The sequence below is a fragment of the Oryctolagus cuniculus genome, chromosome 2, assembly GCF_051225735.1.
Source record: "Oryctolagus cuniculus isolate XC-2025 breed Fujian yellow rabbit chromosome 2, ASM5122573v1, whole genome shotgun sequence".
In the NCBI taxonomy this organism is placed as follows: domain Eukaryota; kingdom Metazoa; phylum Chordata; class Mammalia; order Lagomorpha; family Leporidae; genus Oryctolagus; species Oryctolagus cuniculus.
In genome coordinates, this window is record NC_142868.1 from 136,984,018 (window position 1) to 137,012,005 (window position 27,988).

Here is a 27,988-nt window from a genome sequence, read left to right on the forward strand (position 1 = left end):
ATAAATAAAAATTTAAAAGAAAAAGGAAATCCAGGACTGGGTTCTGTTCCCTGCTTCTGCTTGCTTGTGGGGCCTATCTCGTGTGTTAGATAAAAAGTCTCTGCACTGTCTGCCTCCGCCAGAGTTCAGGGCACGTGCAGGTGCCCGTGGCTGTACATTCATGATTTCAGGGTGGGTGGCAGCTCCTGGGGAAGCTCGAGCCTGCTCCTTCCTTTCCTTTTATCGCCCCAACGGCACCCCTACTCCTGCCCGGGTGATGCCCTCAGCCAACCTCTTGACTTTCTCAAACCCAGATCCCTGGTTTATGGGCAGAATTTCAGACATGAAGACTGATGCCCAGTTGCTGAAAGACCGTGTGGGTAACATCAGCTCCTTGGGCTCTGAAGTGAGGAAGAACGGTGTCGGCGTGCAGGCGGCTGGTGCCCAGATTCACACGGTGAATGCCAGCCTGGACCGTGTGTACTCTCAGATCCTGACGCTGAAAACCAGCGTGGAGAGAGCCAGCGCACAGATCCAGATCTTGACGGAAAGTTGGGAAGAAGTCCACAGTTTAAACGCCCGAATCCCAGAGTTAAAAAGTGACTTGGATAAAGCTAGCACGTTACATGCCAAGGTCCGGGGCCTGCAGAGCAGTTTGGAAAACATCAGTGAGGTGCTCAAACAGCAAAGTAAGTGACGGAAAACAGCCCTGCAAGCTGACTGGGCACCTGCGGGACCTTCTGTGCCTCAGCTATGCTGCCCCTGGGCTGGTGGTGTGAGGGAGGGGAGAGGAGGCCAGCGGGCAGGTGCTAGAAAGTTTAGAAGAGACGGGTTGGGACTGATGCTGTGGCGTAGCAGGTAAAGCCTCCACCTGCCATGCCAGCATCCCATATGGGTGCTGGCTCATGTCCTGGCTGCTCCACTTCCTGAAGATCAGCTCCCTGCTAATGGCCTGGGAAAAGTAGTGGAAGATGGCCCAAGTCCTTGGGTCTCTGCCACTCATGTGGGAGACCCAGATGAAGCTCCTGGCTTCAGGGTGGCCGGGAGTGAACTAGCAGATGGAAGATTCTCTCTCTCTCTCTCTCTCTCTCTCTCTCTCTCTCTCTCTCCCTCTCCCTCTCCCTCTCCCTCTTCCTCTCTCTCTGTGTATAACTCTGACTTTCAAATAAATATACATCTTAAAACAAAAAAACAAAGAGAGGGATTAGCACCAGGCTTGGGGAAGACTTAGGGCTGTTGGGAGAAGAGCCCACAAGGACCCAGTGTGGGTTCCCACAGCAAGTTGCAGAGCATGAAAACATTAGGTCTGCCCTGGCCCAGACCTCACCCTTTCCCATTCTGTTCCTGACCTGGACCCAGGGGCTGAGCCACTGCCGTGGCCAGAGGAGAACTGCTTCTCCTTCGTGGGAAAGACAGATCCATTGTCTGTCCTCTCTCACTCTGTCCTCTTCAGTGCCAGAGGCTCCATCAGTCTCAGACTTTCAGGGCCTAAGAGAGTGTCCCTGAGTCTCTACCAGGACTCCAGGGCTCCGGAGCCAGCCCCACCCACCGCTGTCTGTGGCACCCCCTCAAGTGCCACCCAGCCATTCCCCTGAGGACACAGAGAGACCAGTGCTCACTGTGGCCCTTCTCCCCAGATGACATCCTGCAAATGGTGTATCAGGGCTGGAAGTACTTCAAGGGGAACTTCTACTACTTTTCCCGCATCGCAAAGACCTGGTACAGTGCCCAGCAGTTCTGCATGTCCAGGGATTCGCACTTGACCTCAGTGACGTCTGAGAGCGAGCAGGTGAGTGCTGTGCCTTCTGTGAAGGGAAGATGTTGCCAGCTGCCTCAGGGAGATTGGGCAAGATTATGCTGTGGTATCAAAAATCTCCAAACATTGATAACCTAATAATGCAAGGAAAAATTTTATATATATATATAAATTTATATAAAATATATATACAATTCTTCCTTGCATTATATGTATTAAATATATATATACATTACATATATATTAAAGATTTATTTATTTATTCAAAAGGCAGAGAGGCAGAGGCAGAGAGAGAGAAGTCTTCCATCCACTGGTTTACTTCCTAAATGGCCGAACAGCCAGAGCTAGGCCGATCTGAAGCCAGGAGTCAGGAGATTCTTCCAGGTCTTCCACACAGGTGCAGAGGCCCAAGGAATTGGGCCATCTTCTACAGCTTTCCCAGGCCATAGCAAGGAGCTGGCTCAGAAGTGGAGCAGTCGGAACTCGAGACTGCGCCCTTATGGGATGCCAGTGCTGCAGGTGACGGCTTTACCCTCTTTACCCTCTATGCCACAGCGCCGTCCCATATATACAAATATAAATAATATATCATATTATATAATATATTAATATTAATAATCATTAATAAATATTAATATATTCATAGTATTCATATTATAAATATATTTATAATATTACTAAATATATCCCACATATAAATATATAAATAATATATATTTAATATATTATATATTAGTATTAATAATTATTAATAAATATATATAAATAAAATATATATTTTATTTATTTGAAAGAGTTACAAAGAGAGAGGGAAAACAGAGAGAGAGAGAAAGAGAGAGAAAGAGAAATATCTTCCATCTGCTGGTTTTCTCCCCAGATGGCTGCAGTGGGCAGACCAAAGCCATGAGTCAGGAGCTTTTTCCAGGTCTCCCTCATGGGTACAGGGGCTCAAGCATTTGGGCCATCTTCTGCTGCTCTCTCAGGTGTATTAGCACAGAGCTGGATAGTAAGTGGAGCAGCCGGGACTCAAACCAATGCCTGTATGGGATGCCAGCATTGCAGGTGGCAGGTTAACTTACTGAGCCACAAGGCCAGCCCCGAGTTATTCCTCACTGTTCCCATCTGGTGGAGGCTCTGCCTCTGTGGCTTCTCAAGGACCTAGGGGGCAGGAGGCTTCATTCACATGTTCCCACGGTTGCTGGGGCAGGGAACGCATGCAAGGCAAATTGGGTACTCAATGTTGCGATGCTTCTGCTAGAACACCTGGCCCGTTGGCTTCCATTTCACTGGCCAAGCAGATCGCACACTGTTCACAGCTTCATGAGGGTGGGGAGGGGCCCTCTCCAGGCATCTCGCAAAAGAAAGGTTTGTCGGGAGCAGTGATGATGTCAGGTGACTCAGGACAGTCACACTTGAGGAGGGAGAAAGTGACCAGGCCACATTCACCTGGGAGGTGGGAGAGCAGAGCAGGTGATTCTCGATTCTAGAGCCCTGACCTGCAGTCCCACTCGTCCTAGACCCTTGGGTAGTCACTAGGCCTCAGCCCATTAACTGATGACACCCGCATGGCCGGAGAAGAAAGGAGGAGAGGGGTACCAGGGACTTAGCACAGGTCCTGGCCAAGCCTATGCCGAGAGCCTGAGGGCTCAGGGAATGTAGCTGTTGGCACCTGGGCTGTCTTCTGTGGTCCCTGCTCTGGGGTTCATCTGGGTTTTCTTATGCTCCAGCACCTGATTCCTAAGGAGCAGAAAGGCCCAAGCCCTGAGTTTGTTGATGGGACAAAGACAAACCAGAACTTGGGAGATGGACTCTGGGCTCTGGTGGAGGGCAGGGGGAGGCTAGGCCAGGTGTGCAGCACGGTGTCCCTGAGGACAGGTGAAGGAAACCTAGAGTCAGGGCTCAGTGGTGCCCCCCTACAGGAGTTTCTGTACAAGACGGCGGGCGGCCTGGTGTACTGGATTGGCCTGACCAAAGCAGGCAGCGAGGGACACTGGTACTGGGCAGACGGCACGTCTTTTAACGAGGCCCAGAGTGTGAGGTAAGTCCCCCTGCACCCTCCCTCCTAGCCTGACTTTCCAGGTGGGGCAGGGCATGCAGGTGGTGGGGGAGGGGGTCGGGGGGGGGTGCTTCCCTTGAGTGCAGGATTGCTGAGTTTTCCCTACTGAGTGGCTGTGGGGCGTCGGGACTAATCTGTTGTCTTCCACTCAGCATCATCAGGGACCCTAGCCCAAGTCTGGGGCTGGAGAGCAGTGGTCCGTGTAGGCCCTGGCTAGGGCCTGGTTGGAGATCTTACCAGCGCCTTCCCTTTGAGGCTTGGGTGCAGAAATCCATGCCAGCAGTCAGCCAGGAGCAGAGCTGGTGCGGAGGGCGCACGTGCCTTTCCTAGGGAGAAGCTTTGCAGCTGTAAATCCGTCCTGCTGTGCTCTTTCGCTGGGTAGGTTCTGGATTCCAGGTGAGCCCAACAACATGGGGAACGGCGAACACTGTGTCAGCATCAAGGTGTCCTTGCTTCAGTCCTGGAACGATGCCTCCTGTGACAATAAGCTGCTCTTCGTCTGTAAGCGGCCCTACGCCGCGGCAGGACCCTGACGAGCCTGCCGCCGGGCTCCCTCTGCGCTCCCAAGCTGTCCAACTCTTACCAAACGCCTCTGTCTTCCCCAGACTCCAGGATGCCTTTGCACCTCTGTTGTTCTTGCTTCACGATTGTTGCAAAGGCGTCCTGGTGCCCGTCCACCCCGCCTGGGGAGCCTCTAAGCCCACAGGGGCAGTTGGAGTAGAGAGAATTTGGGTTGAGCGGGAGGGCAGGTGGAGAGAACATGCTAGTTCACACGGCCTCGGTGAGCTGAGTAGGACCTGCAGTCCGGGGCCGCGCTCGGCTCCCTCGTGCCTTCAGAGAAGCCTCAGTCTCATTGCATAAAATGAGGCCCAGGATCATTCCCCACGCTGCTACCCAGGGCTTTTCCTGGCAGGTCCCACACCTTCTTGTTTGTCTGCTTGGGAGTGCCGGTGGCTGCCAGACGGCGGTGTTTTTGACAGCTCTGGCCCTGCCGTGTTCCCATCGCCTTCTGCATCCACATCCTCCAAAGGCTGAACTCCTTCTTCCTGGGGAAGTGCTAACCTGGCTCAGGGCAGGTGCCGGGCCAGCCCTTCCACCTCTCCCCACCACTCACTGAACTCTGATGCAGGCCCCGCCTTCCACCATCCTCCTGGGCCCAGCCCCTCTCCCTCGCCAGTCTGGGCATCCTTTGTCCTCCTCTTGCCTTGTAGCTGTTGGCACCTGGCAATGGCAGGTGCACATTCAGTGCCTTCCAGAGTTCACTTCAAGCTTTCTTTAGAATAAAATGCTGCCTGGGTGAAGGCCTCTCTCCACCTCTCTGCTTTCCCATTCCTGTTGCACACACAGGTGAATGCGTGGGGAAAGACAGTCCACTGTGTTAGACATAAAGTTCTGGGGTATCCGCAGGAAACAGGGGTGAGGTTGGAAATAACAAGGAGGAGAACATGCCTGGCCTTGGGAATGCCACAGCATGTGAATAGCACCCGTCTCTAGCTTTTATTGAACTCAAGTAGAGCAAGATTGACAGCATCACGGCCTTGGGTGATCTTCCTTCCTGGGTGATCACTGGGTGGTGCTCTGGCTTTATTGCCACGATGGAACCTTATCTCACACCCTGCTCACAGGCATTGGTTCCAAACCCCAAGTTCAGGAGCTAAGGCAGGGACCAGGGAGGGGCTGCCCCAGACAGGAGGGGAGCAGAGAGAAGCAGGAAGCAGCACATGTGAGTGCAGGGTTGGGCTCAGCCGGGCACCCCTGGGAAAGGGCACTTTCCTTCCACGTCTGTGACCAGCAGTGAGGTGTCCTGGGTGTACAGGGGCCAGAGGTGAGGGCCCGGACAGGTGTTGGAAGTCTTGAAATATTGTGTGCTTCTGTGACATCTCTGAGCGTCACAGGCCACAAAGACCTATCTCAAGTTCCCTACTCTCCCCAGATATGCCTCACTCCGCCCCAGCACCTGGCTAGCTCCCTGCCACCTGCATGTTGGAGTTACAGAGAGGGAGGGAGAGATGGTGGGAGAGATCTTCCGTCTGCTGGTTCACCCCTGAGATGGCTGCAATGGCCATGGCTGAGTCAGGCAGAATCCAGGAGCTTCTTCCAGTTCTCCCCATGTGGGTGGTAGGGGCTCAAACACTTGGGCCATCTTCTGCTGTTTTTCTCAGGCCACTTAGCAGGCAGATGGATCAGAAGTGGAGCAGCTGGGACTTGAACTGGTGTCCATACGGGATGTTGGCGTTGCAGGAGGTGGCTTAACCCACTGCACCACAGCGCCGGCCCTCTGAAAGGAGATGCTTTTTTCTTGTTCCATGGGAGTATAGCGTAAAAGGATTACCCGGACCTTTCTGAGGGAGTGACAGTAAAGTAAGCTGAGCCTTGAATGATGAGAAGACTTTAGACAGTGAGTTGGAATGCAGGGCAGAGATGAAGAAGGGAAGAAGGAACAGAAAATGCAAAGAGCACAACACGTGGAATGAAGCAAGGGTAGGGCAGCTCGCGCGGGACTGCAAAGTCACATGAAGACTTTGGATTTTATTTAAAGCACAAAGGAAGCCGCTGAATGTGTTTTAAACGCAGGAGTGACTGCCGTGTGGGATGCCCCCAGCCTGTGTCTCTGTGCCCAGCAACAGGGACAGGAAAAAGCAGTGGGTGTGACCCAGCTGTGCAGTGGTTCTGTGCTCAAAGTAGAAAATGCCCACTTCTTCCTCTGTGGCCAGGGAACAGAGACCACGCTGAGTTCTCTTTCCTGGGGGCAGATGTGTTCCTGGGGCTCCTGGGGGCTCGGGTCCGGGGAGGGGGCTGGGGGAAGCCAGGAGGGCTCTGCCCCTCTTCTGGCCCCGACTTCTCTATTCCAGCTGAGCAAGGGATCCCAAAGTTCTGCTTTCGAGCCTCGTCCAGTGTCTTGGGCCCTGGGAGGAACTAGCTTCCGAGAGGTCCAATGCGGCCCTTCCTGTGTGTGGGGAAATGGAAACCAAGACAGGCTCCTCTTCTCCGCCAAACCCCTGGGTCTCTGATAAGGGCTTTGGGGAATGGGACGGCACCTCCTGCTGCCCCCATCCCAACTGGAAGAGAAGGGCTTGACCGCAGGTGCCAGTGAGATTTTAGCCAGAGCTGTTGACTGGCCCAGAAATGGCACCTTCAGACTCAGTGTGGGGAGCAACTGGGAGCAACTCGGACTAGACTAAGTTACTGGAATTAAGACTTATTCTATGCATCTGCTCTCCCACAATATGGCGCTGGGAGAGGAGGAAACAACTTCTACCCAGCTGCCTCTTACCAACTTGACAAGCTGCAGGACCTGCTCCTGATTGGAGGAGAGCAGCGTACTCGGCGTGTGGGTAGCAGAGTTGGGATTGGTGGAAGAGGACTATAAAGGAGGAGAGAGACAACATGCACCAGGAACATCTAAGGGGAACATCTATCTGAAGGAACACCTGTGCAGCCCCCGAGAGAGCTGGCTGGCGGTGTGCTGCTCCCCCGCGGAAGTGGGGAAAGTGGCTGGGGGAACCGCCCTTCCATGGAGGTGGAAGGGACGGTAGCCAACCCGGGAAGAACCAGCAGCAAACCCGGGGAGGGCCGAGCAGACAAAAGAACAGCACAGGGTCCTGTGTCGTTCCCCTACGAAGACGGGGAGCGACACTCAGTTTCCAGTAGATAGGAGGAAGGAGGCCAGATGATGGTTGCTTTGTGCCGTACACACTGTATGTCTCCTGTGCACCGCTCACACCCCCCCCCCCCCATGCACAGTGGCACACACGGGCATACACATCCACACAGCATCCTGAGCTGGGTGAGGACCCACACCTCCGCCCCTCTGCAGATCAGCTACTGGGAGAGCTGATTGCTCACTGGGCTCCCCCCGGCCACGGCTGCCCTCTTGGCCTGTCTCAGAGTGGGTCGCTCTGCCACTGGAAATGGTCAGCAGCCTTTGTAGTTAGCATCCAGGAGCCCATGGGAGGCTGACTCCAGCATTTGTGAAGATGTTGGAGGAGCTGATATTGTAGCATAACGGGTGAACCTGCCTCCTGCAAGGCTGGCATCCCATATGGGAGCACCAGTTTGTGTCCCAGCTGTATCATTTCTGTTCCAGCTTCCTACTAATGCACCTGAGAAAGCAGCACAAGGTGGCCCAAGTGTCCTGACATCCATGTGGGAGACCCGGATGGAGTTCCTGGCTCCTGGCTTTGGCCTGGCTCAGCCCCAACCATCCTGGCCATTTGGGGAGTGAACCAAAAGATGGAGATCTGTTTCTCTCTCTCTCTTTCTCTCTCTTCCTCCCTCTTTCCCTCCCTCTCTGTCATTCTGCCTTTCAAATAAGTCAACAACACCAATCTTTTTAAAAAAGAGGGAAAGATGATATAAAAGATGATATAAAAGAAAGATGATATAAAAGATGATATAAAAAGAAAGAAAAAGATATCAGAATGGAATTTAAAAACTGAGAGTGAAAATGGGGACTGAAACCCAAAAGCAGTGCAGCTGGTACAAGATGTTGCAAGGCTGACTGACAGCTTGTCAGAGCTGCTGGAGTGGGTGGCTAATACATAGGCTGTGTCCACTTCAACGAGATGGGGCTGTCTGAAGTGAGGGGGGAGGGGAGTCCCGGGGCAAGAGACTGCCCGGGGTGGGGGGGTCCCCAGAACTGGCTGTGGGGACCTGGGCTCTGGTGGGGGCTCTGGTGGGCTCAAGACGTCAGGCTCCTGCTCGGTGCTGCCCTGGACCCAGCCTTCCTGCTCTGCTCATGCTGGCCCCTGGAGCAGAATGCTTCCACCTGGAAGTCTCTTGGTCCTCACAGGAGAGCAACACCTGGGCCCCAGTCTTGTCCCTCAGCTTCCTCTGAGTCCTGAGAACCTGGTAAGCCGGGAGGAGGGGGTGACATCTTGGATCAGCTGGGCCCTGCCTGGTGCATTCTGACTCCACTTCTGACCCCAAATGTGGTTTCCCGGGCTACCTGCTGACTCTCCGACACCAGCGGGGCATCCAACAATCCAACTTTTTGTGTACAGTAACCCCCGAGGCAGATGGCCCTGGTGAGCAGCTCTGTCGTCTAGGTGAACACTTCAACCTGGCAGACTACAAACCTGGGGGTTCCCATGACACCCCCTCAGTGTCCAGATTAACTGGAGCAATGCAGAGAACTCAAGAAAACACTAGACCTACCATTCAGGTTTGCCACAAGGGGTACGGGCAGGTGAAGAGGCTTCAGGGCAAGCTTCAGAGGGATTTCAAAAATTCTTGCACCGAAATAAACTGATCTTTTAATTCCGTTTTACATGAGCTTTTTGAAGTTCTTTTGCTTATTTTTATTTATATGATTCATTTATTTATTTGAAAGGTAGAGTAACAGAGACAGAGAGGCATAGAGAGAGAGAGAGAGAGAGAGCGAGTGAGCACAATCTTCCATTTGCTGGTCTACTCCCCAAATGCCCACAACAGCCAGGACTGGTCCAGGCTGAAGCCAGGAGCCAGGATCTTTATCCTGGTCTCCCATGTGGGTGCTAGAGGCCCAAGTACATGGGCCATCTTCTGCTTTCCCAGGTGCATTGGCAGGGAGCTGGATCAGAAGCAGAGTTTGAGCCTAGGCTCAAACTGCTGCTCCAATATGGGATGCCTGCATTGCAGGTGGTAGCTCACCCACTGTGCCACAATGCCAGCCCCTATTTTTCTAACACTACCTCAGTCCCTTTCCTGTAATCCACTTGAGAGGATCTGAGTGGCCAGTGAGTCACCATACCCTCTTCTCTGACTTGCAAACACCTGCTACACTGCCCCCCTCCTTTTTGAAAATATTTATTTATTTGGAAGGCAGAGTGAGAGAGAGAGAGAGAGAGAGAGAATCTTTCTGCTGGTTCACGCCCCAGATGACTGCAATGACTAATGCAGGGCTGGACAAGGCTGAAGACAGGAACCAGGAGCTTCTTCCAGGTCTCCCACATGGGTAACAGGGGCCCAGACACTTCGGTCATCTTTTGCTGCTTTTCCCAGGTCATTAGCAGGAAGCTGGATTAGAAGTGGAACAGCTGGGACCCAAACCGGTGCCCATATGGGATGCTGATGTCAGAGGTGGTGGCTTTATCTGCTATGCCACAGTGCCAGCCCCATCCCTTTTTAAATTTTTTATTTGAGAGGCAGAATTACAGAGAGAAGAGAGAGGGAGAGAGAGAGCATGTGTCAGGATTGGGCCAGGCTGAAGCCAAGAGCCAGGAGCTTCATCCAGATCTCCCGTTGTGGGTGCAGGGACCCAAGCACTTGGGGCATCCTCCACTGCTTTCCCAGGTGCATTAGCAGGGATCCGTATTAGAAGTGGAGCGGATAATTGCATTGCACGTGGTAGTTTAACCTGCTACACCACAGCGGTGGCCCTAACTGTCCTTTTTACTTCAGAGAGATGGGGGTAGGATTAAGGGTCAGCCACACTCACATATTTGCTTTCTTTGCAAAGCAGAGGCCCACATGTGCCACGGTGGCCAGTCCCAGCACCCAGAGAGCAGGTGAGTGACCCTGGAGCACAGGCTGGTGGGAGCTCTGCTGGTCACGTCTAAGGTTGGGATGATGGCAGATAGGGAGGAGCTCATCAGAAGAGGAAGTGGAAGAGGATGGGGCTCTGGACAGATGTGAGCCTTGGAGCCCTGAGGGGAGGAGCCATACTGGGGTGTTTCTGCAGAATCAGCAGGGGGTGGGCAGAGCCTGGAGGGTGGGCAGGACCCCATTAGAAGCATATAAGGCCGGTGTCTCAGCTGTGTGCCCCCTGCTACTGGCCTGCAGGACAGCCCTTCTGGAGCCGGCGGCTGGGAGCAGCATTGGAGGATGAAGGACATGAAGATGAGCAGTGACACAGTCCGCTTCTGCACAGATGACCAGGGTGTCTTCCTGAACCCCCAAGGTGAGGACGCTGGGCCTGGCCCACCCCCAGTCAGGGTCCACCAGCCTGCTTGTCCCCCAGCCCCCTGCCCTTTCTCAGAGCCCAGCAGGCTGGAGCTGGCCTCCTCACTGCCTCAGCCTGTGGAGCGAAGAGGTAAGGGCAGGAAGGGAGCCAGGCAGAGGAGGGGGGCCCAAGTGCAGCTCAGAGCCAGAGACGCCACCATGAGGGCTCCCCAGACCCTCTCCCTCTGGGACAGCCACCCGATAAGGGAAAGCAGGTGGACTCTGAATTCAGATGGACCTGGTTTTGGTTTATTTAATTTATTTGAAAGGCAGAGTTACAAAATAGGGAGAGACAAAGAAAGAGATCTTCCATCCTCTGGTTCACTCCCCAAATGGCTGCAAGGGCCTAAGCTAGGAGCCTGGAACTCCATTTGCACTCCCATGTGGGTGCAGGGGCCTAAGCACTTGAGCCATCTTCTGCCATTTTCCCAGGCCATTAGCAGGGAGCTGGATGGGAAGCAGAGCAGTTGGGTCTTAAATTGGTGCTCTGGTATGGAATGCCAGCTTTGCAAGTAGTGGCTTAATCTGCTGTCCTACGGAGCTGGCCCCAGGTGGACCTGGTTTTGAACCCCAGCTCTGCACCCTGGTGAGGCCCTAGGAGCTCTGAGCTGATCACTCCTTGAGTGGGTTTCTCTGAAGACCCTTTGTTTCTATCCACAGTTCCCAGCATGTTCAGGCACAGTCCTTGTCAGGTCATTCTGGATGGAGGCTCTAGGACTGACCTGTGCCAGCCTCGGGGAGGGGAGGTAGCAGTGCCACCCAAAGGGCTGTGACTTTTGCTCTGGTCAGGATTCGTGAGCAAGACTGGCCTTGAGTCTCCAGGGTCAGGGCTCCTGCTCTGCCCTCTCCTCTTTCTCTCTCCCACCTTCCTCTCATTTTTCTCCTCTCACTCAAGCCACATCTTTGTTGCCTTTCCCTCTGAGCCACATTCTGTGTCCCGTGCGCCTCTGAAACCTCCTGTAGATGCAGAGGGCCACGACAGCCCTGGGGAACGGTCAACATGGCTCCTTCTGTCTTCTCTATGAGCACCTGATGACAGGTGCAGCAGGAGACTGAGTCAGAGCCAGCCCACCCAGCACCCTCTCATCCTGGGCCCTGGCTTCTCCCTGCAGGGGCGGACTCCATGGCAGTGGCTCCTGCAGCCCTCAGGATTCCAAGGCACCTTCAGGCCACCTTGGCATTCGTGGCTGTGGCCGTGGTCTCTTCTCTCGTGGCCCTCTTTGTGGTGGGTAAGTCCCCAGATGACCCAAGCCCCACCGACTCCCCTTGCACAGAGGCCCAAAGGGCCCCAGTGTACTTTCTTCAGGTCTCTCTGCTCCTGAAGGGTCTGTCTCCCCGTTCCCAGGCCCACACCACACAGAGAAGCCATGGAGCTCAGGGGAGTTCCCCAAGACCTGGGACTCATGAGGGATACTCTGAGAGGGTCCTCAGTGCCCACTCCCTCCTCCTGGAACCCCAGGTGGGCCTGGGGCAGCCTGTTCTCCCAGGCTTGGGGTTGGAGTTGCGCTGACCCAGGAATGGGGTGTCTCAGCCCTGTACTCTGAGGACCTGTGCCGGAGGCCCCAGGCTTCAAGCCACACTTCTGTGAGACAGCTACTGGGCAGTTACCTGTGGGGCCCCACAGTGAGCAGCCACGGGGTGGTGGAGGAGGTGGGAGGGAGCGAAGGTGTTCAGATGCCCAGACCCTGGGACTAGCTTCTCCCCAACCCTCCTAGGCTCCTAAATGGGTTCCACTGTCCTCACAGTAAGAAATATTTTGTTCAAAAATGATAACTGAATTGAAGTATAATGGGCACATAATTTAGTACACACATTTAAAGCATACAGTCTGGTCAGTTTTGAAGTATGTATATGCAGTGACTGTCACTACCATCAAGATAACAAACAGATTTGTTAGCCTGTACCCCCAAATGCTTAAATGTAATGCTACCTCTCCCCTGTTCCCCTCCACCCATGTACCCACGGCTCTGCTGCCATAACTGCAGATCAGTCTGCTTTTTCTAGTGTTCTATACAAAAGGGATCATGTACTACGTACCTTGTTTGCCTTTGCTGGTCATATGATTTGCACTTTCTTAGTCTCTGACTTCTTTTTTTAAAAGATTTATTTATTTATTTGAAAGCAGAGATACCTAGACAAGAGGCAGAGAGAGAGAGAGAGAGAGAGAGAGAGGTCTTCCATCTGCTGGTTCACTCCTCAGAGGGCTGTAACGGCCAGAGCTGCGCCAATCCGAAGCCAGGAGCCAGGAGCTTCTTCCCAGTCTCCCACATGGGTGCAGGGGCCCAAGGACTTGGGCCATCTTCTACTGCTTTCCCAGGTCATAGCAGAGAGCTGGGTCAGATGTGGAGCATCTGGGACTTGAACCGGTGCCCATGTGGGATACTGGCAATGCAGGCAGAGGCTTTACCTGCTACACCACAGTGCTGGCCCTAATCCCTGACTTTTTACACTTGATCTTAGCCAAAAGACTGAGAAATGATTGACTTTTTATTCTCTTCACCAGATCTCAGTTTTTATAATCTAATTTACCAAAATCTTTTCTCTCATAGATTGTGCTTTTGGTCTGGTATCTGAGAAGTCTTCACTTAATCCAAGTCCACAATGACATTCTGCTATGTTTTCATAGCAGAATGTCATATTTTACAGATTCTGGTTTTACCTTTAGGTCTGTGCTTCATTTGGAGCCCCCCCCCCTTTTAGAGATTGCCCCCTTTTTCATGAACTGCTTTTGTACCTCTGTTAAAAGTCATTGTGTGAGTCCACTTCCAGATTCTGCATTCTGTTGTCTTGATTCATTCACTATCTTGATAAAGCAAGATCTTTGGCTGGCCTTCGCACACTGTCAAGGGCCACTTGGCATTTGGCCTAGCCCACTAAGATGCCTGCACCCCACACTGGGATGCTCGGGTTCAAGGCCTGGTGTGGGGCGAGGAGCAGTGTGTTCGTGCTGGTGAGTCCTCCTCCCTGCTCTGAGGGGAGGCTGGGCTCAGCAGGGGACCAGGTCACAGTTCATGAGGCTGCTCGCAGGTGGGGCCGGAGGACAGGCCTTTTGGCAGCGTGGTGCTGCAGTCTCCCTATCTGGCCACCGTGACCAAGGCCTTTCCTTCAGGTCCCCCACATCCTCAAACTGCTCTGCAGGGATGCTGGGGTGCTGCTGGCCCTTTATAAGACCATTCCAGCTGCGGTCCAGTGTCACCTGCAGGGTGTGGCTTCCTCTACCCCAGCCCTGGGGATCACAGTGCTTCCACCCAGGGCACAGATTTTGCTTTATTTCCTTTTTTCTTTGTGTTTTTTTCACCCCTGAAGTTTGTGATGGGAAAATTCAGGTTTGTGGTCTGCACAGCTTTTAGAGGGTGACAGTGGTGACCCACAAGGTTTCATGCTTGTACAAATGTTCCCTAGGACTCAGTGTGTGCCTCATTGCTACCTGTTTGCTTCCTCATCATGATCCATGGATATTGAGACCTCAGTGGAATTAAGCTGCAACAGCTCCAAATGATAGAATCAGTTGCTTTTGGGTTGAGCAATTACCCAATCCCTACCAACATCCCCGTCAGGGGCAGCTGGTCTGCGGGAGGCCAGCATCTCAATCCTTCGACCCCTTTGTCCTTGTGTGATAGCTGTGCTTCGGCCACCACCTCAGCTGGCCTGTCCCTAGGTCTTCTGCCTGAGGGATTCTCAGAGCTGCACCTGCACGGTTCCCTGGAACGCTGTGGTTAGCACATTCACTGCTTCCCTGATTAATGGTCTCTTTGGCTGCCTTCTCCACTTCTTCCCTCCAGATCACTGCATCTTTGGAGAGATAGACGAAGTAAAAGAGGCTTTTCAGATGTTTAAAAGCCACATGGAGAATTGCAGCACCTCGCAAAGGGAGATCCAGATGCTGATGTGCCGAGTGAATGACGTCAGATCTCAGCTGCGGGTGCTCTGCGGCGACTATCCAGGAAACACCAGCACTGATGTGCAGACGAAGAAAGGCTCCCTGTGGGCCACCAGCGTGGACAACACCAGTGCTGAGATCCAGGTCCTGCGAGGCCACTGGGAAGGGGCTGCCAGTGACATCCACTTGTTGAAAGGAGAATTGGAAACTGTCACTGCCCAGACCCGGCTAGCAATTGGCCATCTAGGTCAGATAGATGGTCAGCTCCAAGTGCTAAAGGCACAACTGGAAGATGTCAACGGCTTAAATTCCCAGATTCAGGTGTTAGGTGGTCAACTGAACAATGCCAGCAGAGAGATAGAGACTTTAAGACAAGGGATGCAGGCTGCTGAGGCCCTGGGCTCCAAGACCCAAGCATTAGAGAGTGGCCTGAAGCAGGCCAGTGCCGAGATCCAGAGGTTAAGAGGGGACTTAGAGAGCACCAGAGCTCTCACTGGGGGCCTCGCGGAGCAGCAGAGTCGCCTGGAGACCCTCAGTGCCACAGTTGCTTCCCAGGAACGGCTACAGAAGAACCAAAGTGAGTGTGTGTGCATGTGTGCATGCATGTGTGCGCGCATGCGTGGGGTTGGTTTGGGACGGCTGGCTGAGGAGTGACAGCCTCACTGGAGGATGGAGTTTCCTGTCCCTTTAGTCTCTCTGCTCATGCAACATGCATGTCCCTGGGGAGGAGTGTGGGTGCTGGAGAGGGGACCACATCCAACAAAAATAGGCTCCAGGGCCCCAGGCAGCATTGAACACGGCAGAGGGCAGCATTCGTCCTGGCCAGGGCGACAGAATGAGCGCTTGGGAAAGCATCTGTACGTGGTGAAGGTGCATGATAACGATGGTGTGGGCTGGGGGCCACACAGCCCTGGTTCTGACTTCCCGCTGTCACAAAGGCTGTGTTTGTGAGTTGCTCACCATCTCTGAGCTTCACTTTTTTTGTTTTTAAGATTTATTTATTTATTTGAAAGGCAGAGTTACAGAGAGGAAGAGGCAGAGAGAGAGAGAGAGAGAGAGAGAGAGAGAGATCTTCCATCTGCTTGTTCACTCCACTGATGGTCGCAATGGCCGGACTGTGCCAATTCGAAGCCAGGAGCTTCTTCCAGGTCTCCCATGAGGGTGCAGGGACCTGAGGACCTGGGCCATCTTCCACTGCTTTCCCAGGCCATAGCAGAGAGCTGGATCAGAAGTGGAGCAGCCAGGACTCAAACCGGTGCCCATAAGGGATGCCGGCACTGCAGGCGGTGGCTTTGCCCGCTACGCCACAGTGCCAGCCTCTGAGCTTCACTTTTCTCCTGCGCAAAGTGGGGATAGTAATATCTGCTTCACCGTGAGGAGCAAATGAGCTAACTCATGGGACGCATTCAGCGACATCCAGCGTTCATGGGCTCACTTGATGTTTCCTGAGAGGCTGCGTGCGATGTGTCAGGTGTAAAAGTGAGTGAGCCGTGCCATCCACCCCAGGGGCAGCTTTCAGGCTAGTGGGGCATAATGGCAGCAAAGCCACACAGATGCTGTAAGGGGCTAGGGACTGGGACAGGGAGCACGGAAAGACAGGAGAAGGAATCTGCAGGGGTGGGGAGAGATCTGTGGGGCAAGGATCCAAAGATGCTTGGCTGAGGGGATGAGCCCTGCGGGACAGGTAGACATTCTCCACCAGACAGGGTTAGAGAGCAATACGTTTGCAGGCAGGGAGACACAAAAGCCTGAGGTTCTGGAAACTTCTGGCAGTGAACGTGGGCAAGAGGATTACTGGGTGATGTGCAGACTGGAAGCACAGCAGACAGGGGGCAGAGCAGTGGCTCTTGCCACTGTTTCCAACATACATATGGCACGGAATTCATGCAAAACAAAGCTTTCACACCTGCTAATGGGTTGGTGGGTGTACTGGGCCGGCAGGCCAGCCCGGGGAGACACAGGCTGGAGGTGGACAGTGGCTGGGCTTGGGCCTCATCCTCCAGGAGATGAGGAACTACCCATAGGCATCAGGGAGGAGGGCGACCGAGTGGAATGAGAGGAAGAGAGTGGCGCGATTCGGGCGTGTCTGAGATGCTCTGGGGAGACCCAAGGATGTGCGGCACTCAGGATAGAGGACAGAAAGGCGGGAAAACATTTGTGCTTCCATGGGAATTTCTGTCTTTTCCGCGGGAACCCACTGCTAACTAGGCCCGCTCTGGGGATGTGAGAAAGGAGCCAGGCGGGAGGGGGCTAAGGATGGGGGTGGGAGGAGAGCGAGAGGAATGAAACACAGCTGAGTGTTCAAAACAAGTAGAGAGCGCTGGGGCAGTGCTGCCCCTCAGAGGCTGCTGGGGAGTGGTGTGCCGGTCCATGCTCTCAGGTTTGCAGATGGAACAGGAGCAAGGAGTTCCTGTTCAGTGCTGGGTGTTTCTGGTGGGGCAGGAGGCTACTTGATAAGAGTGAGGGAGGATGTGGAGCTGGGAAAGAAGAGGGCGGTTGGAGCAATTGCCAAAGGGATCGACTTGGTGGGCAGCACCTGGGACCCACCCGGCCTCTTTGCTGTGTCCCTAGGCTGGTGATAGCGGCCTGGAGCCTCCCTTCCTTCCTCCTCTCCCGCGCCCCTGCCCTCCTCCTCCCTTGCTCCTGGGCCTTGCTGCTGCTTTGGTAGAGACCAGTGCTTCTCCAGCATGGGGACATGCTTTATTTATTTTATTTGAAAGGCAGAGCAACAGAAAGAGACGGAAAGACAAAGAAAGTGATCTTCCATATTTCCGTAATAGCCAGGGCTGGGCCAGGCAGAAGCCAGGAGCCTGGAGCTAGAACTCCATCTAGGTCTCCCACATGGGTGTCAGGGACCCAAGGACTTGGGCCATCTTCTACTGCTTTCCCAGGCCATAGCAGAGAGCTGGATCGAAGTGGAGCAGCTGAGACTAGAACTGGCGTCCATATGGGATGCCGGCATTGGAGGCAGTGGCTTTACCTGCTATGCCACAGCGCTGGCCCCATGAAGATATTTTTAAAAGGCTCCTTAGGTGGTCCTAAAGGCATCAGGGCTAAGAACCATCTGTCTAGCTTTTTCTTAAGGAGCCAAATTGTAGTAGCTATTTTAGGCTTTTGGCTGGATGGTCTCTGCTGTTGTAGAAATACAACAGCCAAAAACAACATGCAAGTAAATAATAAATTTTTTATAAAAAGAAGCTGCTGGTGGGCTATATTTGCCAACCCTCAGTTTAGACTCCTGATTCTCAGACTTTGGAGTACATAGAATCACCTGAAGAGCTTGCCAACCTGCAGATTGCTAAAACAATTTCACATTCAGCAGGGCCGGCGCGAGCCTAAGAGTTTGGGTTTCTATCACTTTCCCAGGTGCTGCTGATGCTGCCAGTCTGGGCCCAGGCTCTGAGAACCCCTGGTGTATACACTGCCCCTCTCTTCCTGAGCCTTTGCTACTGGGTTATACTTGGGTTCAGCAGGTTGAAACTTTCACAGTCCAATCTGTGCATGTCACAGTTCTTTAGACCTTTTCTCGCTCATAGGGAAAAACCCACACTTACATGGGAAGTGTGTTAATGCTGGTGAACCTCCCCAGGGCCTCTCCCGCCTCTGTTGCTTTGAGCATCCCAAGTCGCTGTGTTGTAACATTGCTCGCCTCTGTGCTTTGCTGCCTATGCTTTCCCCTGCCTGGGATGCTGGCCTCTTGGCAACCTCCACCTGCAGCTCTTCCTCATTCTTTTTTTTTTTTTTTTTTTTGATTTATTTTATTTATTTGAAAGAGTTACAGAGAGAGGTAGAAACAGAGAGAGAGATCTTCCATCTGCTGGTACACTCCCCAGATAGCTGCAATGGCCTTAGCTCCACTGATCCAAATCCAGGAACCAGGAGCCAGGAGCTTCCTCCAGGTCTCCCATGTGGGTGCAGGGGCCTAAGGACTTGGGCTATCCTCTGCTATTCCAGGCCATAGTAGAGAGCTGGATTGGAAGAGGAGCAGCTGGGACTAGAACTGGCACCCATTTGGGATGCCGGCACTTCAGGCCAGGGCTTTAACCTACTGCACCACAGCGCCAGCCCCCTTCCTCATTCTTAAGATTCGGTTCAAGCGACATCTCTCGCAGGGCATCCTTCCTAAGCCACTTCTCCTGTCCAGGGGAAGCAGACCGTTGGATCATCTTTTGTGCCTCTGTTCAAATGTGCACCAAGATTTTATTCACAGCATCTTCAACACATTTTCTCTCCTGTCTCATTTACAAGATCCTATGTTCCCCGAGGGCGTACGTCATGTCTTAGTGTTCTTAATGTAACAGTCCCTGGGCCATAGAAGTTAAGGATTTTGCACCCTGGATCTTGAGCAGAAGAACAATTTAATAAGTAAGGAGCACCTGTGTCTCTAATGCAAACAGCTGTGGACAGAGAAAGTTGGGCGAACAGAGAGAATCGGGGTGTGTGCTCACAGGACGAGCTGTTAGAATTTGGTCAGGCAATACCTGCAGTTACTCGCTTTAGTTCTTCTAGAAGGGTCTGACTGTGTGACCCACAGTTTATAGCTCATGATGGAAAGAATGAAAACAACTCGAGTTCATAGCAGCCAGCCTGCTGCCATTTAGGTCTCCCTTGTTAAAACTGAGCCCAAGACTCCCATCAGCTGGTCTCACAATAGAACTGCACAGGAGCCATACATTTAAAGTCTGTAAATATGAACACCAATGCCATTTAACCTAATTTAAAAACAGAGAGGAGGGACTGGTGCTGTGGCATAGCTGGTAAAGCCATGGCCTGCAATGCTGGTATCCTATATGGGCACCGGTTCAAGTTCTGGCTGCTCTACTTCCGATCCAGTTCTCTGCTGATGTGCCTGGGAAAAGCAGCAGAAGATGGCCCGGGTGCCTTGGCCCCTGCTACCCATGTGGGAGACTTGGAAGAAGCTCTTGGCTCCAGCCTGGCCCAGCCCTGGCTGTTGCAACCATCTGGGAATAAACCAGCAGATGGAAGATCTATTTCTTTCTCTAATTCTGACTTTCAAATAAATAAATAAACCTTAAAAAGAAACAAAACACAGAAGAATTGAACCTTCTATACTGAGGGCTGCAGGCAGCACTTAGAATATTGGCAGCAATCTGAATGGGCCCACATGTAATCTGCTATGAAGAACCATCTGTATAGTGTGTTTCATTTTCTAATGTGTGAAAATAAAAGGAGAAAATGGAATTTGGTCAGGCCGAGCGGTGATGACAAGGTCCTGGAGTGGCCATGGGTGCAGGCAGCTGATGTGGGTGGAGGTGGAGTCGGGAACTGCGTGAGGCCAGTGGGTGGCTGCACTGTCTCCAGGGAGGAAGGCAGGAATAGGAGTGGAGAGCACTGGCAGCCCAGAACCATGAGCTGGGAGACAGGGCAGATGGGCAGAGAGCCAGGAAGTCTAGGAAGGAGTCTGGCAGCAGGGCTGAGTTTCCCAGGAGAGACCAAGTCAGTGTTGTCGGGCTGCTTCCTGGAGTACCAGGCAGTGGGATGGAGTGCGGCCTCTCAGGCCCTGCTGCTGGAGCTCTGGGCACCAAGAATGATCTGGGCTTGTGAATCTCAGTGGTCAGCCTCAGAGAAGGTGGGAAAGTCAGCTCCTGCTTCTCTCCTCCTCCATCTTCGCTGCAGCTCAACTTCTCCAGCTGTTCCTGCAAGGCTGGAAGTTGGACAGGGGCAACTTGTACTACTTCTCTCACGTCAAGAAGTCCTGGCACGAGGCTGAGCAGTTCTGTGCATCCCACGGAGCCCACCTGGCATCGGTGACCTCTGAGGAGGAGCAGGTCAGAGCTGCACGCGGCCTGGGTCTGGTAGACTTGGCATGTGATGTGGGACTTGGGTGCTTGGGCCTGCCTGCTCAGTGGGGGTGGCGAAAACCTCCATGTCTCCTCTGTCAGTGAGCAAATACTGATTGAGTTCGGGCGAGCACCTTACACTGGAGGCAGAAGCACCAAAGCACCCACTTCCTCAGTGAGCAAGGGAGACTCCCGGAGACCCGTGGATGTCGGGGGTGGGGTGCGGTGGGGGGAATCAGGCCCCAGGTGCCTGCCCTTAAAGTGATTTCCCACGCCCCTGCTTTCTCTCTCAGGCTGCGTTTCCAATCAGCTTGATTCAAGGTCATTTACCCCAGTGGCCATAGAGGGTCCGGGAGCAGGAGTACCAGCTTCTCTGAAGGGCCAGATACACCCATCTGAGCCTGGGGACCACCAAAGGCAGTGCTGCCCAGATGGCCCGTCTGCCGAGGTCCCCATCAGAACTTGCCAGAGTTGTGAAAGCACCACAATGGGTTGGGTCAATTCAGCCTGCACAACCGCCCACCCCTGGGCTCTGCTTTGTGCTGTAGGCCTGACAAAGCCCAGGCCGCCTCAGAAAACACATTCTCCTTCTGAGCGATGGCCTGGTCATTGTCCTTCATCAAGGGCTGGGCTATCTTGGAGTAGTCAGCCTGGGAGAAGCTGGGCTTTCCTGGTGGGGCTGGGCTGCTGCCCTGGGCCCTGGGCAAGGCATGGAAGGTACAGAGAGGGGGCCAGCTCTGCAGAGAAGCGGCCTTCAGGCCCCTGGGACCACGGAGACAGCCCGGAGAACCAGCTCCTCCCGCCCAGGGTCAAAGCAGAACAAAGCCTCTCTCTGCAGGCATTCCTGAGGCAGTTCACAAGCAGCCTTTACCACTGGATCGGCCTCACCGACAGCGGCATGGAGGGCTCCTGGCGCTGGACAGATGGGACACCGTTCAGCAGTTCCCGGAGCACAACGTGAGTCCAGTGCTGGCCTTGTCCCACGCACTGTCTGCGGCAGGCTTGGCTAGCGACCTTGTGTGCCTCCGTCCTTCATGTATATCCCTGCTCAGTGGGCATTACTGTTATGGGTGTGGTGTGTGTAGACACACAGACACAGCTGTGGTCCTCACGTGGACCCCTCCACAGAGGGGCTGGCAGGCAGCCTGTGAAGGGGTCTTCCCATTGTTGTGTTTCCTGTTTTCCTTATCCTATAGCCTGCTCAGGCCTGGTCCCAAGGGATCCCTTCTCCCTTGGAAGGTATTGTGGCTTCATAGAACCCTGCCCCTGCCCCCATCCCTGGATCCTCAGTAACTGAGGCAGCCCCAGCAGAGCCACCTTCTGGGCCCCCCTGGCTCCGACCCTGTCCCTAATCCTGGGGCCACCAGAGCATGAGGGACCCATGTCAGTGCAGCTCGTGTCCCACCTAGCGGGGGGAGAGACACTGCCTTTGTCTAATGGAATGAAGGCCTGTTGTTCCCAGGTTTTGGGACAAGAACCAGCCAGACAACTGGCGACACAGCAATGGGCAGGCTGAAGACTGTGTCCAAATGCTGCAGAAGTGGAATGACATGGACTGTGGTGCCTCCTTTCACTGGGTCTGCAAGAAGCCCAAGGGCGGGCAGAGCTGAGGGGCCACTCTCAGTCGCCAGCGTGGGAGCCTCCTCCTCTGTGACCTCTCCTGAGCTTCTGAACTCAGCCTGCCCTCTGGGGCCTTCCATTGGCCTTCTGCACTTCCTGCCTCTGCCTCCTGGGACCCCGTGGGATCGATGAACAGCTTTCCTGGGCCTCTATATCTCCTCAGTCCAGCACAGGCCTGCAGTCAGTGGGTCCTCAATAAAGACTCTCTGTGCCAACGGAAGCTCTGTGCTGCTTGTCCCTGGGCCGGCCACCACGCTCCCTCCTCCATGGATTGCTGCTCCTTCCCTCAATGTCCTTTCTCTCCGTTTTAAGATTTATTTGAAAGGGAGAGAGAGAAAGAGAGAGGAGAGAGAAAGAGAGAGAGAGAGTTAGTTTTTTTTTTTTTTAAAGATTATTTATTTGAAAGACAGTTATAGACAGAGATGGGGAGAGGTCTCTGCTGGTTCACTCCCCATAATGATGCAACAGCCAGATGGATGCCAGGAGCCTGGAACTCCATCCAGGTCCCTCATGTGAGTGACAGGGGCACAGGCATTTGAGCCATTTTCCACTGCTATCCCAGGTGCTTTAGCAGGGAGCTGGATCAGAAGTGGAGCAGCTGGGACATAAACCAGTACTCCAATTAAGGCATTGCAAGCTGTGGCTTAACCTGCTATGCCATGAAACAGATCACTCAATGTCCCTTCTGTCCTGAAACGCCTTTATTTAAGGGCTTTTGAGCTAGTTTGTTGCAAATGGTGAGGTTTAACAAACTGTAGGGATGTCCTAAGAGGTACAAATCCCAGGAAGTCCTAGCCAGTCTGGTTGTTCCTTAGGAATTTTTCCAGCCTTTAAACCTCTCCAAATCTCTCCTGAGGGCTGGCCTCGCCTGGTCTTCAGACTGTTGACTCTCAGAGCCATGTATCTGGCTTCAGCCTGTTCCTGTGACCTCCACTCATCCGTCTGGGGACTCAGTTTCCTGCCTGCTCAGCTTAGAGTCTCCTGAGCAGTTCTTTGCCAGGTTTGTAGATGCCATCCCATGCACATTCCCAGAATCCTGCATGGCTCCCTCCTCTTACCCTGTGCTTCCCATGCCCCCATTCTAGTGCTCTCAGTCACTCCAAACTCTTATTTTTTTCCTTAGCTAGCAAGACTGTGAAGCTCCATTTAGGACCCTCCTCCCCGTGCTATAGTCTGGAAAGAGCCTCCTTATCTGGTCTGCTATCTCAGAGCGCAGCTAACTTGATCACAACTTTGCCTGTTGTCCAACAACTGCTTCCCATGCTGCCCAGTCTCCTAGCTGCTTATGGTAAAGGGCTGGCTCAGTTACTCCATCGTGACCAGAAGTAGAAGTCTGTTCTCACCTATACGATACCTTTGGCTGAACAGGACTTTCACTCATTTGAATTCCTGTTTATCAGCCTTTTCCTTTATGGATTCTTAGCTTTGTGTCAATGTTAGAAATTCCTCCTCTGATCCACCAAAATTTGCTGTGTTTCTTCTACAACTTTAGTAAATTCATGTTTTACACTGACATTATTAATCCACCTAGAATTTATTTTTGAGAATATTGTGATAGGCATCTATTTTTATTTAAAAAATTACTAAATCATAACCTGTTCCTTTTCACTCATTTGAAAAGCAACTTCCTCCAATATGAAACTCATGGGCTCTTTCTAGACTCTTGATTGGATTCCAGTAAACTCTTTTTTCCTTAATTGGGACCACATTAACTGTAGTTTAATTTTTTTTTCAAATAAACTTATTTTTATGTATTGGAAAGGCAGAGAGACACAAGATCTCCCATCCCTTGGTTCACTTCCCAAATGCCTGCAACAGCCAGGGCTGGGCCAGGCCAAAGCCAGGAGCCTCAAACTCAAGCTGGGTCTCCCCTGAAAGTGGCAGAGACCCGAGTACTTGAGCCACTGCCTGCTGCTCCCCAGGGTGTGCATTGGCAGGAAGCAGGAACTGGAAGTGGAGCCAGGGCTCAAACCCAGGCACTCCAACATGGGATGTGGGAACCCAAGTGGCATCTTAACGGCTGCACCCAAGAGCTGCCCTGTGGTCACATTATAATGTTTTCTTACCTGGTAGGGCAAGTGCTCCTTTAACTTTTCAGAAATGTTGAAGTGTGTTTGTAGAACAGGCTCTGATGATTGGTGAATTTCACTGAAGGGTGTGAGTTGGTGACTCACCCAATTTTTCATCAGTGCATCCCTGAACTTTTAATCCCAGTTGATCCAGTGGCCATGGAGGGCCCTCCGAAAGGCATTCCCCAGCCTTTTGCCCAGGAAAAAGGAGCCGAGCAGGCAGCTTTCCGCAGTGTGCAGGGTAGGAGCAGAGGAAGGAGGGCTGGCATCTCACTGCTGGGTGGGGATGGCCCCTGTGTGCCTGTGCTGGGCACAGCCTCCTAGTGTAGGCAGCGGAAGGGGTGCGGCTTGGTGCTGCAGGCAGAGGGAGGAGCGGCGAGCTCCATGTGGGCCTCCTAGCAGTTCCAGCCATTTCTGGATTCAGCCTTCCCTGCGCTCTGCTTGAGGAGCGAGGCAGAGTTCTGAGCTGCGGGTCTGCCAGGCTTCTCTGTCACAGAAAGCTCTGCCTTGTGTTCAGTCCTCCAGCTACTGCCTGTTAAAGATCCATTTTCTCAGTTCTGTTATATCAGTTATCACTCGGCTTCCACAGCCAGCTTCCAAATTTCGCTGAGGTTTCTTGTCTGCGGTTGATTCACACCCGACCTTTGCCTTGTGGATTTATTTCTGTTCCATGACTTACAGTAGGCTTGAGGAGGAAACGGAAATGTGCATCAAATCTCTCTCTGTCTCTCCTTCCTTCTCTCTGTCATTCTACCTTTCAAATAAACAAATCTTTAAAAAAATCCTGTATTCAGGGATAGACCCTGAGATAGGCATTTGATACAGCAGTTAAGATGCCACTTGGAGCCGGCACCGTGGCTCACTAGGCTAATCCTCCACCTGCGGTGCTGGTACCCTGGGTTCTAGTCCTGGTTAGGGTGCTGGATTCTGTCCTGGTTGCTCCTCTTCCAGTCCAGCTCTCTGCTGTGGCCTGGGAAGGCAGTGGAGGATGGCCCAAGTCCTTGGGTCCTGCACCTGCATAGGAGACCAGGAGGAAGCACCTGGCTCCTGGCTTCAGATCAGCGCAGCGCACCGGCCATAGCAGCCATTTGGGGGGTGAACCAACGGAAGTAAGACCTTTCTCTCTGTCTCTCTCTCTCACTGTCTAACTCCGCCTGTCAAAGAAAAAAAGATGCCACTTGGGACACTTGCATCCCATAGCAGGGTGCCTGGTTCAAGTCCCGGCTCCTCCACTTCTGCTCTAGCTGCGTACTGATACATACCCTGGTCGGCAGCACATGATCACTCAAGTACTTGGGTCCCCGCAACTCACATGGGAGACCCGAATGAAGTTCAAGGCTCCTGGCTTTAGCCCTGCCCAGCCCTGGGTATTTTGTGTGCAGAGAGGTCTGCACTGCCTGATTGAAAGCAGGGGCGCTCATCTCCACCAAGCACTGAGATGCCAACCCTCCTTCCCCTTTGCCCTTACCCTGCAGACTCTCCCTCCCCCTCTCTTCTCTCTCCCTCTTTCCCCCTTTCAAATAAGATGAAAATAAATACAGAAATGTTTTTAAAATGTATTTGTTGTCTCACTATGCTACAGCTGTTTTTCAGCTGCTCTTCCACGTTTCAGCCAGGGAGCGAAGGGGAGCTGTGTCTGATCCACAGCTGCTCAGTGTGGAGAGGGACCGCTGGTGCCCTGCAAGACCCAGGACGGGGGTGTTCCTCTCAGCTGAGACCTGGATAACCAACGGGGGAAAGGCAGAAGAGGTGGCTTCGGGGCAAGGGAGGGAGCGTGGGCAGCTTCTCCATGCCCCTGTGTCTCCCGATGGAGGATCTTGGGATTGGCTGCCTCGCCCCCCTCTTTCCTCCCCTTCTCGGAGATGCCTTTCCGCACTGCAGAGGCTCCATGTTCCAGAACCCCCGTCCCCAGGGTTCCGGAAGGCAGTTAAGATGATTTCTTTATTGGCAACAGTTGTGTGACACCCCGGCCAATCTTGGCTTCCCGTCCTTTGGGCTATTTTCTGTGGGAGGTAAAGTGGTGGGAGTTGGCACTCGCCCAGCACCATGGCGTTGGGGGACAGCTGCAGCGGCAGGAGCATCCCAGCCCCAGGACCGCAGCTTCGGCAGAGTGTTCTCCAACTCAGAGCTCCTCCTGCCCCTCCAGACCGCCCAACGATTGTGTAAGCACCTGAATCGAATCCCCTGGTACCTGCTTGGAGTAGCTAGAGGAGTTTCTGACCCTGCCTTGAACCTGGCCTGCAGCAAATGGCCTGGGGCCTTTGCTGCTGTGTGATGCCTGCCAGGTACCCGTGATGGCAGAAGCTACCAAAGAGACAGCTCCATCTTCAGAAATGACACCAACTCCCTCACCCTCAAGGCCTTTTCCTACCTAGGGCTGGGGAGGCCAGGAGGCAGGGGCGCGAGCTCCAGGGTGCAGGGAGAGATGTTTTGGTAAGGAGGCCACTTAAAGAAAGACAAGACACCTGGAGCCCTGGGGTTCTTTGCACTCTGCTCAACACAGCTGTTCCCTTCCTGACTTCAGGGATTTTTCTCTGTAGATCCCTTTGCACAGGTGAAAAAGGCTAGGATTTCAGAAAAGTCTAAGGATAAAACAAAAGGAACGCCAAAAGAGCCACAAACTTTTACATTCTCAAAATCCATGTTCTAACCCCAGCTTCTGCTCCCCTTGCCTTCCGCCTGTAGCCGCTGCCCAGATCCTGCAGCCTCCCAGCAGTCGAGGTTTGCCTCTTTCCTTCCTGTTCCTGCCCTGTTAGCGCAGGGATTCCGGAGGGGCACTGACATTTCTGCAGCTGCTTGGAGGGAAGCAGCTCAGCCAGCAGGAGACATGCACACAAGGATGGCCCTGCAGCACGTGCCAGCCCCGCATCATCATCTTGCCCAGCAGAGGTGAGATACTTTTACTACAAGTCTTCTAATTCTCCCCAAGAAATAGCTTTCTTAATTTTACATTTAAAAAATGTGCCATTTAGAGTCTGCATTAGGGGCAGTTTTACTTTAAGAAAAGATTTATTTATTTGGAAGGCAGAATTATAGAGATGGAGGGAGAAATCTTCCACCTGCTGGTTCAGTCTCCAAATGGCCACAAGCCAGAACCCTAGAACTCCATCCGGGTGTTCCATGTGAGTGGCAGGGGCACAAGTATCGCTTTCCTGTGTACATTAGCAAGGAGATGGATTGGAGGTGGAGTAATGGGCGATAATAATGGATCCCAGCATCATAGGAGTTGGCTTAATTCACCACACCATAGTGCTGGCTCCTGCAATTTTACTTTAAATGATATCTACCAGTCCCCTCATTTCCCTCTGAAATACCCAGTGAGAACCAGAAATAGACCAAACTGATGGTGGCAGCAGAGACAAAGACAGAAAGTGACTCAATTGCCCAGGACATTTTACCATCTGCAGTACCCATGAAGCCACATCTGGACAAGAGCTTACAGCGGACAGACCCAGGCTGAGGGACAGCCTGCAGAAGGAAAAGCCTCTGTACTCTTTCCAGCTGCCAAGGTCCTGAAGACAGGGACTGCTCCAGCATGACGGAGAATAAATGGACCAGATCCCAGCCCGATAGGGAGAGGGCATTGTTGGGACAGTGGGCAGGATCTGAGTACCACCTTCCTGTGTGGTTGCTTGGCAGGGGTGGCCTTGTTTAGGGGAACTGCCCACGTGGTGCTGGGGCTGGTGAGACATCACCTCTGCAACTTCAACACTTGAGGAGAAAAAAAAAAAAACCAGCTTGAGTAATTTGGCAACAGAATAATGACAACAGGAATATTCATAGAAAACATTCACAAGGAGGGAACCGCCAAGCAGCCCTTTGCTATTCTTCTTGCAACTTTTCTGTTGCTTCTATTTGTTTTAAAATGAAATTCTAATAAATTCTGTGTGTTGCCAGCACATTTTT

General features: G+C 53.0%; 2 protein-coding genes across 5 annotated transcripts in view; both read left to right on the forward strand.

The window, feature by feature from the left end:
- CD207 (CD207 molecule) overlaps positions 1–8,357 on the forward strand; it is a 43,690-nt gene extending 35,333 nt beyond the window's left edge. Inside the window, exons 6-9 of the mRNA XM_089327580.1 lie at positions 294–668; positions 1,617–1,768; positions 3,655–3,773; positions 4,174–8,357. Coding sequence (XP_089183706.1) covers positions 294–668; positions 1,617–1,768; positions 3,655–3,773; positions 4,174–4,324 — 797 coding nt within the window. The 3' untranslated portion in view covers positions 4,325–8,357. The remainder of the gene's footprint in view (positions 1–293; positions 669–1,616; positions 1,769–3,654; positions 3,774–4,173) is intronic.
- On the forward strand, positions 470–27,956 carry CLEC4F (C-type lectin domain family 4 member F). 4 transcript variants are annotated; one of them, XM_070068992.2, is made up of 11 exons: positions 470–668; positions 1,617–1,768; positions 3,655–3,773; positions 4,174–4,292; positions 10,231–10,279; positions 10,554–10,671; positions 11,825–11,941; positions 14,495–15,169; positions 20,230–20,381; positions 21,232–21,350; positions 21,856–22,233. In XM_070068992.2, the coding sequence occupies exons 6-11, from the start codon at positions 10,596–10,598 to the stop codon at positions 22,001–22,003; spliced, it is 1,287 nt and encodes a 428-aa protein (XP_069925093.2). In that variant the 5' UTR covers positions 470–668; positions 1,617–1,768; positions 3,655–3,773; positions 4,174–4,292; positions 10,231–10,279; positions 10,554–10,595; the 3' UTR covers positions 22,004–22,233. The 4 variants fall into 4 exon arrangements, with proteins under 4 accessions (XP_069925093.2, XP_089183705.1, XP_069925096.2 ...); XM_089327578.1 differs by lacking the exons at positions 470–668; positions 1,617–1,768; positions 3,655–3,773; ... (1 more) ...; positions 10,231–10,279; positions 21,856–22,233 and adding exons at positions 26,768–26,971; positions 27,401–27,956 and having other exon boundaries at positions 10,540–10,671; XM_070068995.2 differs by lacking the exons at positions 470–668; positions 1,617–1,768; positions 3,655–3,773; positions 4,174–4,292; positions 10,231–10,279 and having other exon boundaries at positions 10,537–10,671; positions 11,825–11,937.
- The last annotated feature ends 32 nt before the right edge of the window (positions 27,957–27,988 follow it).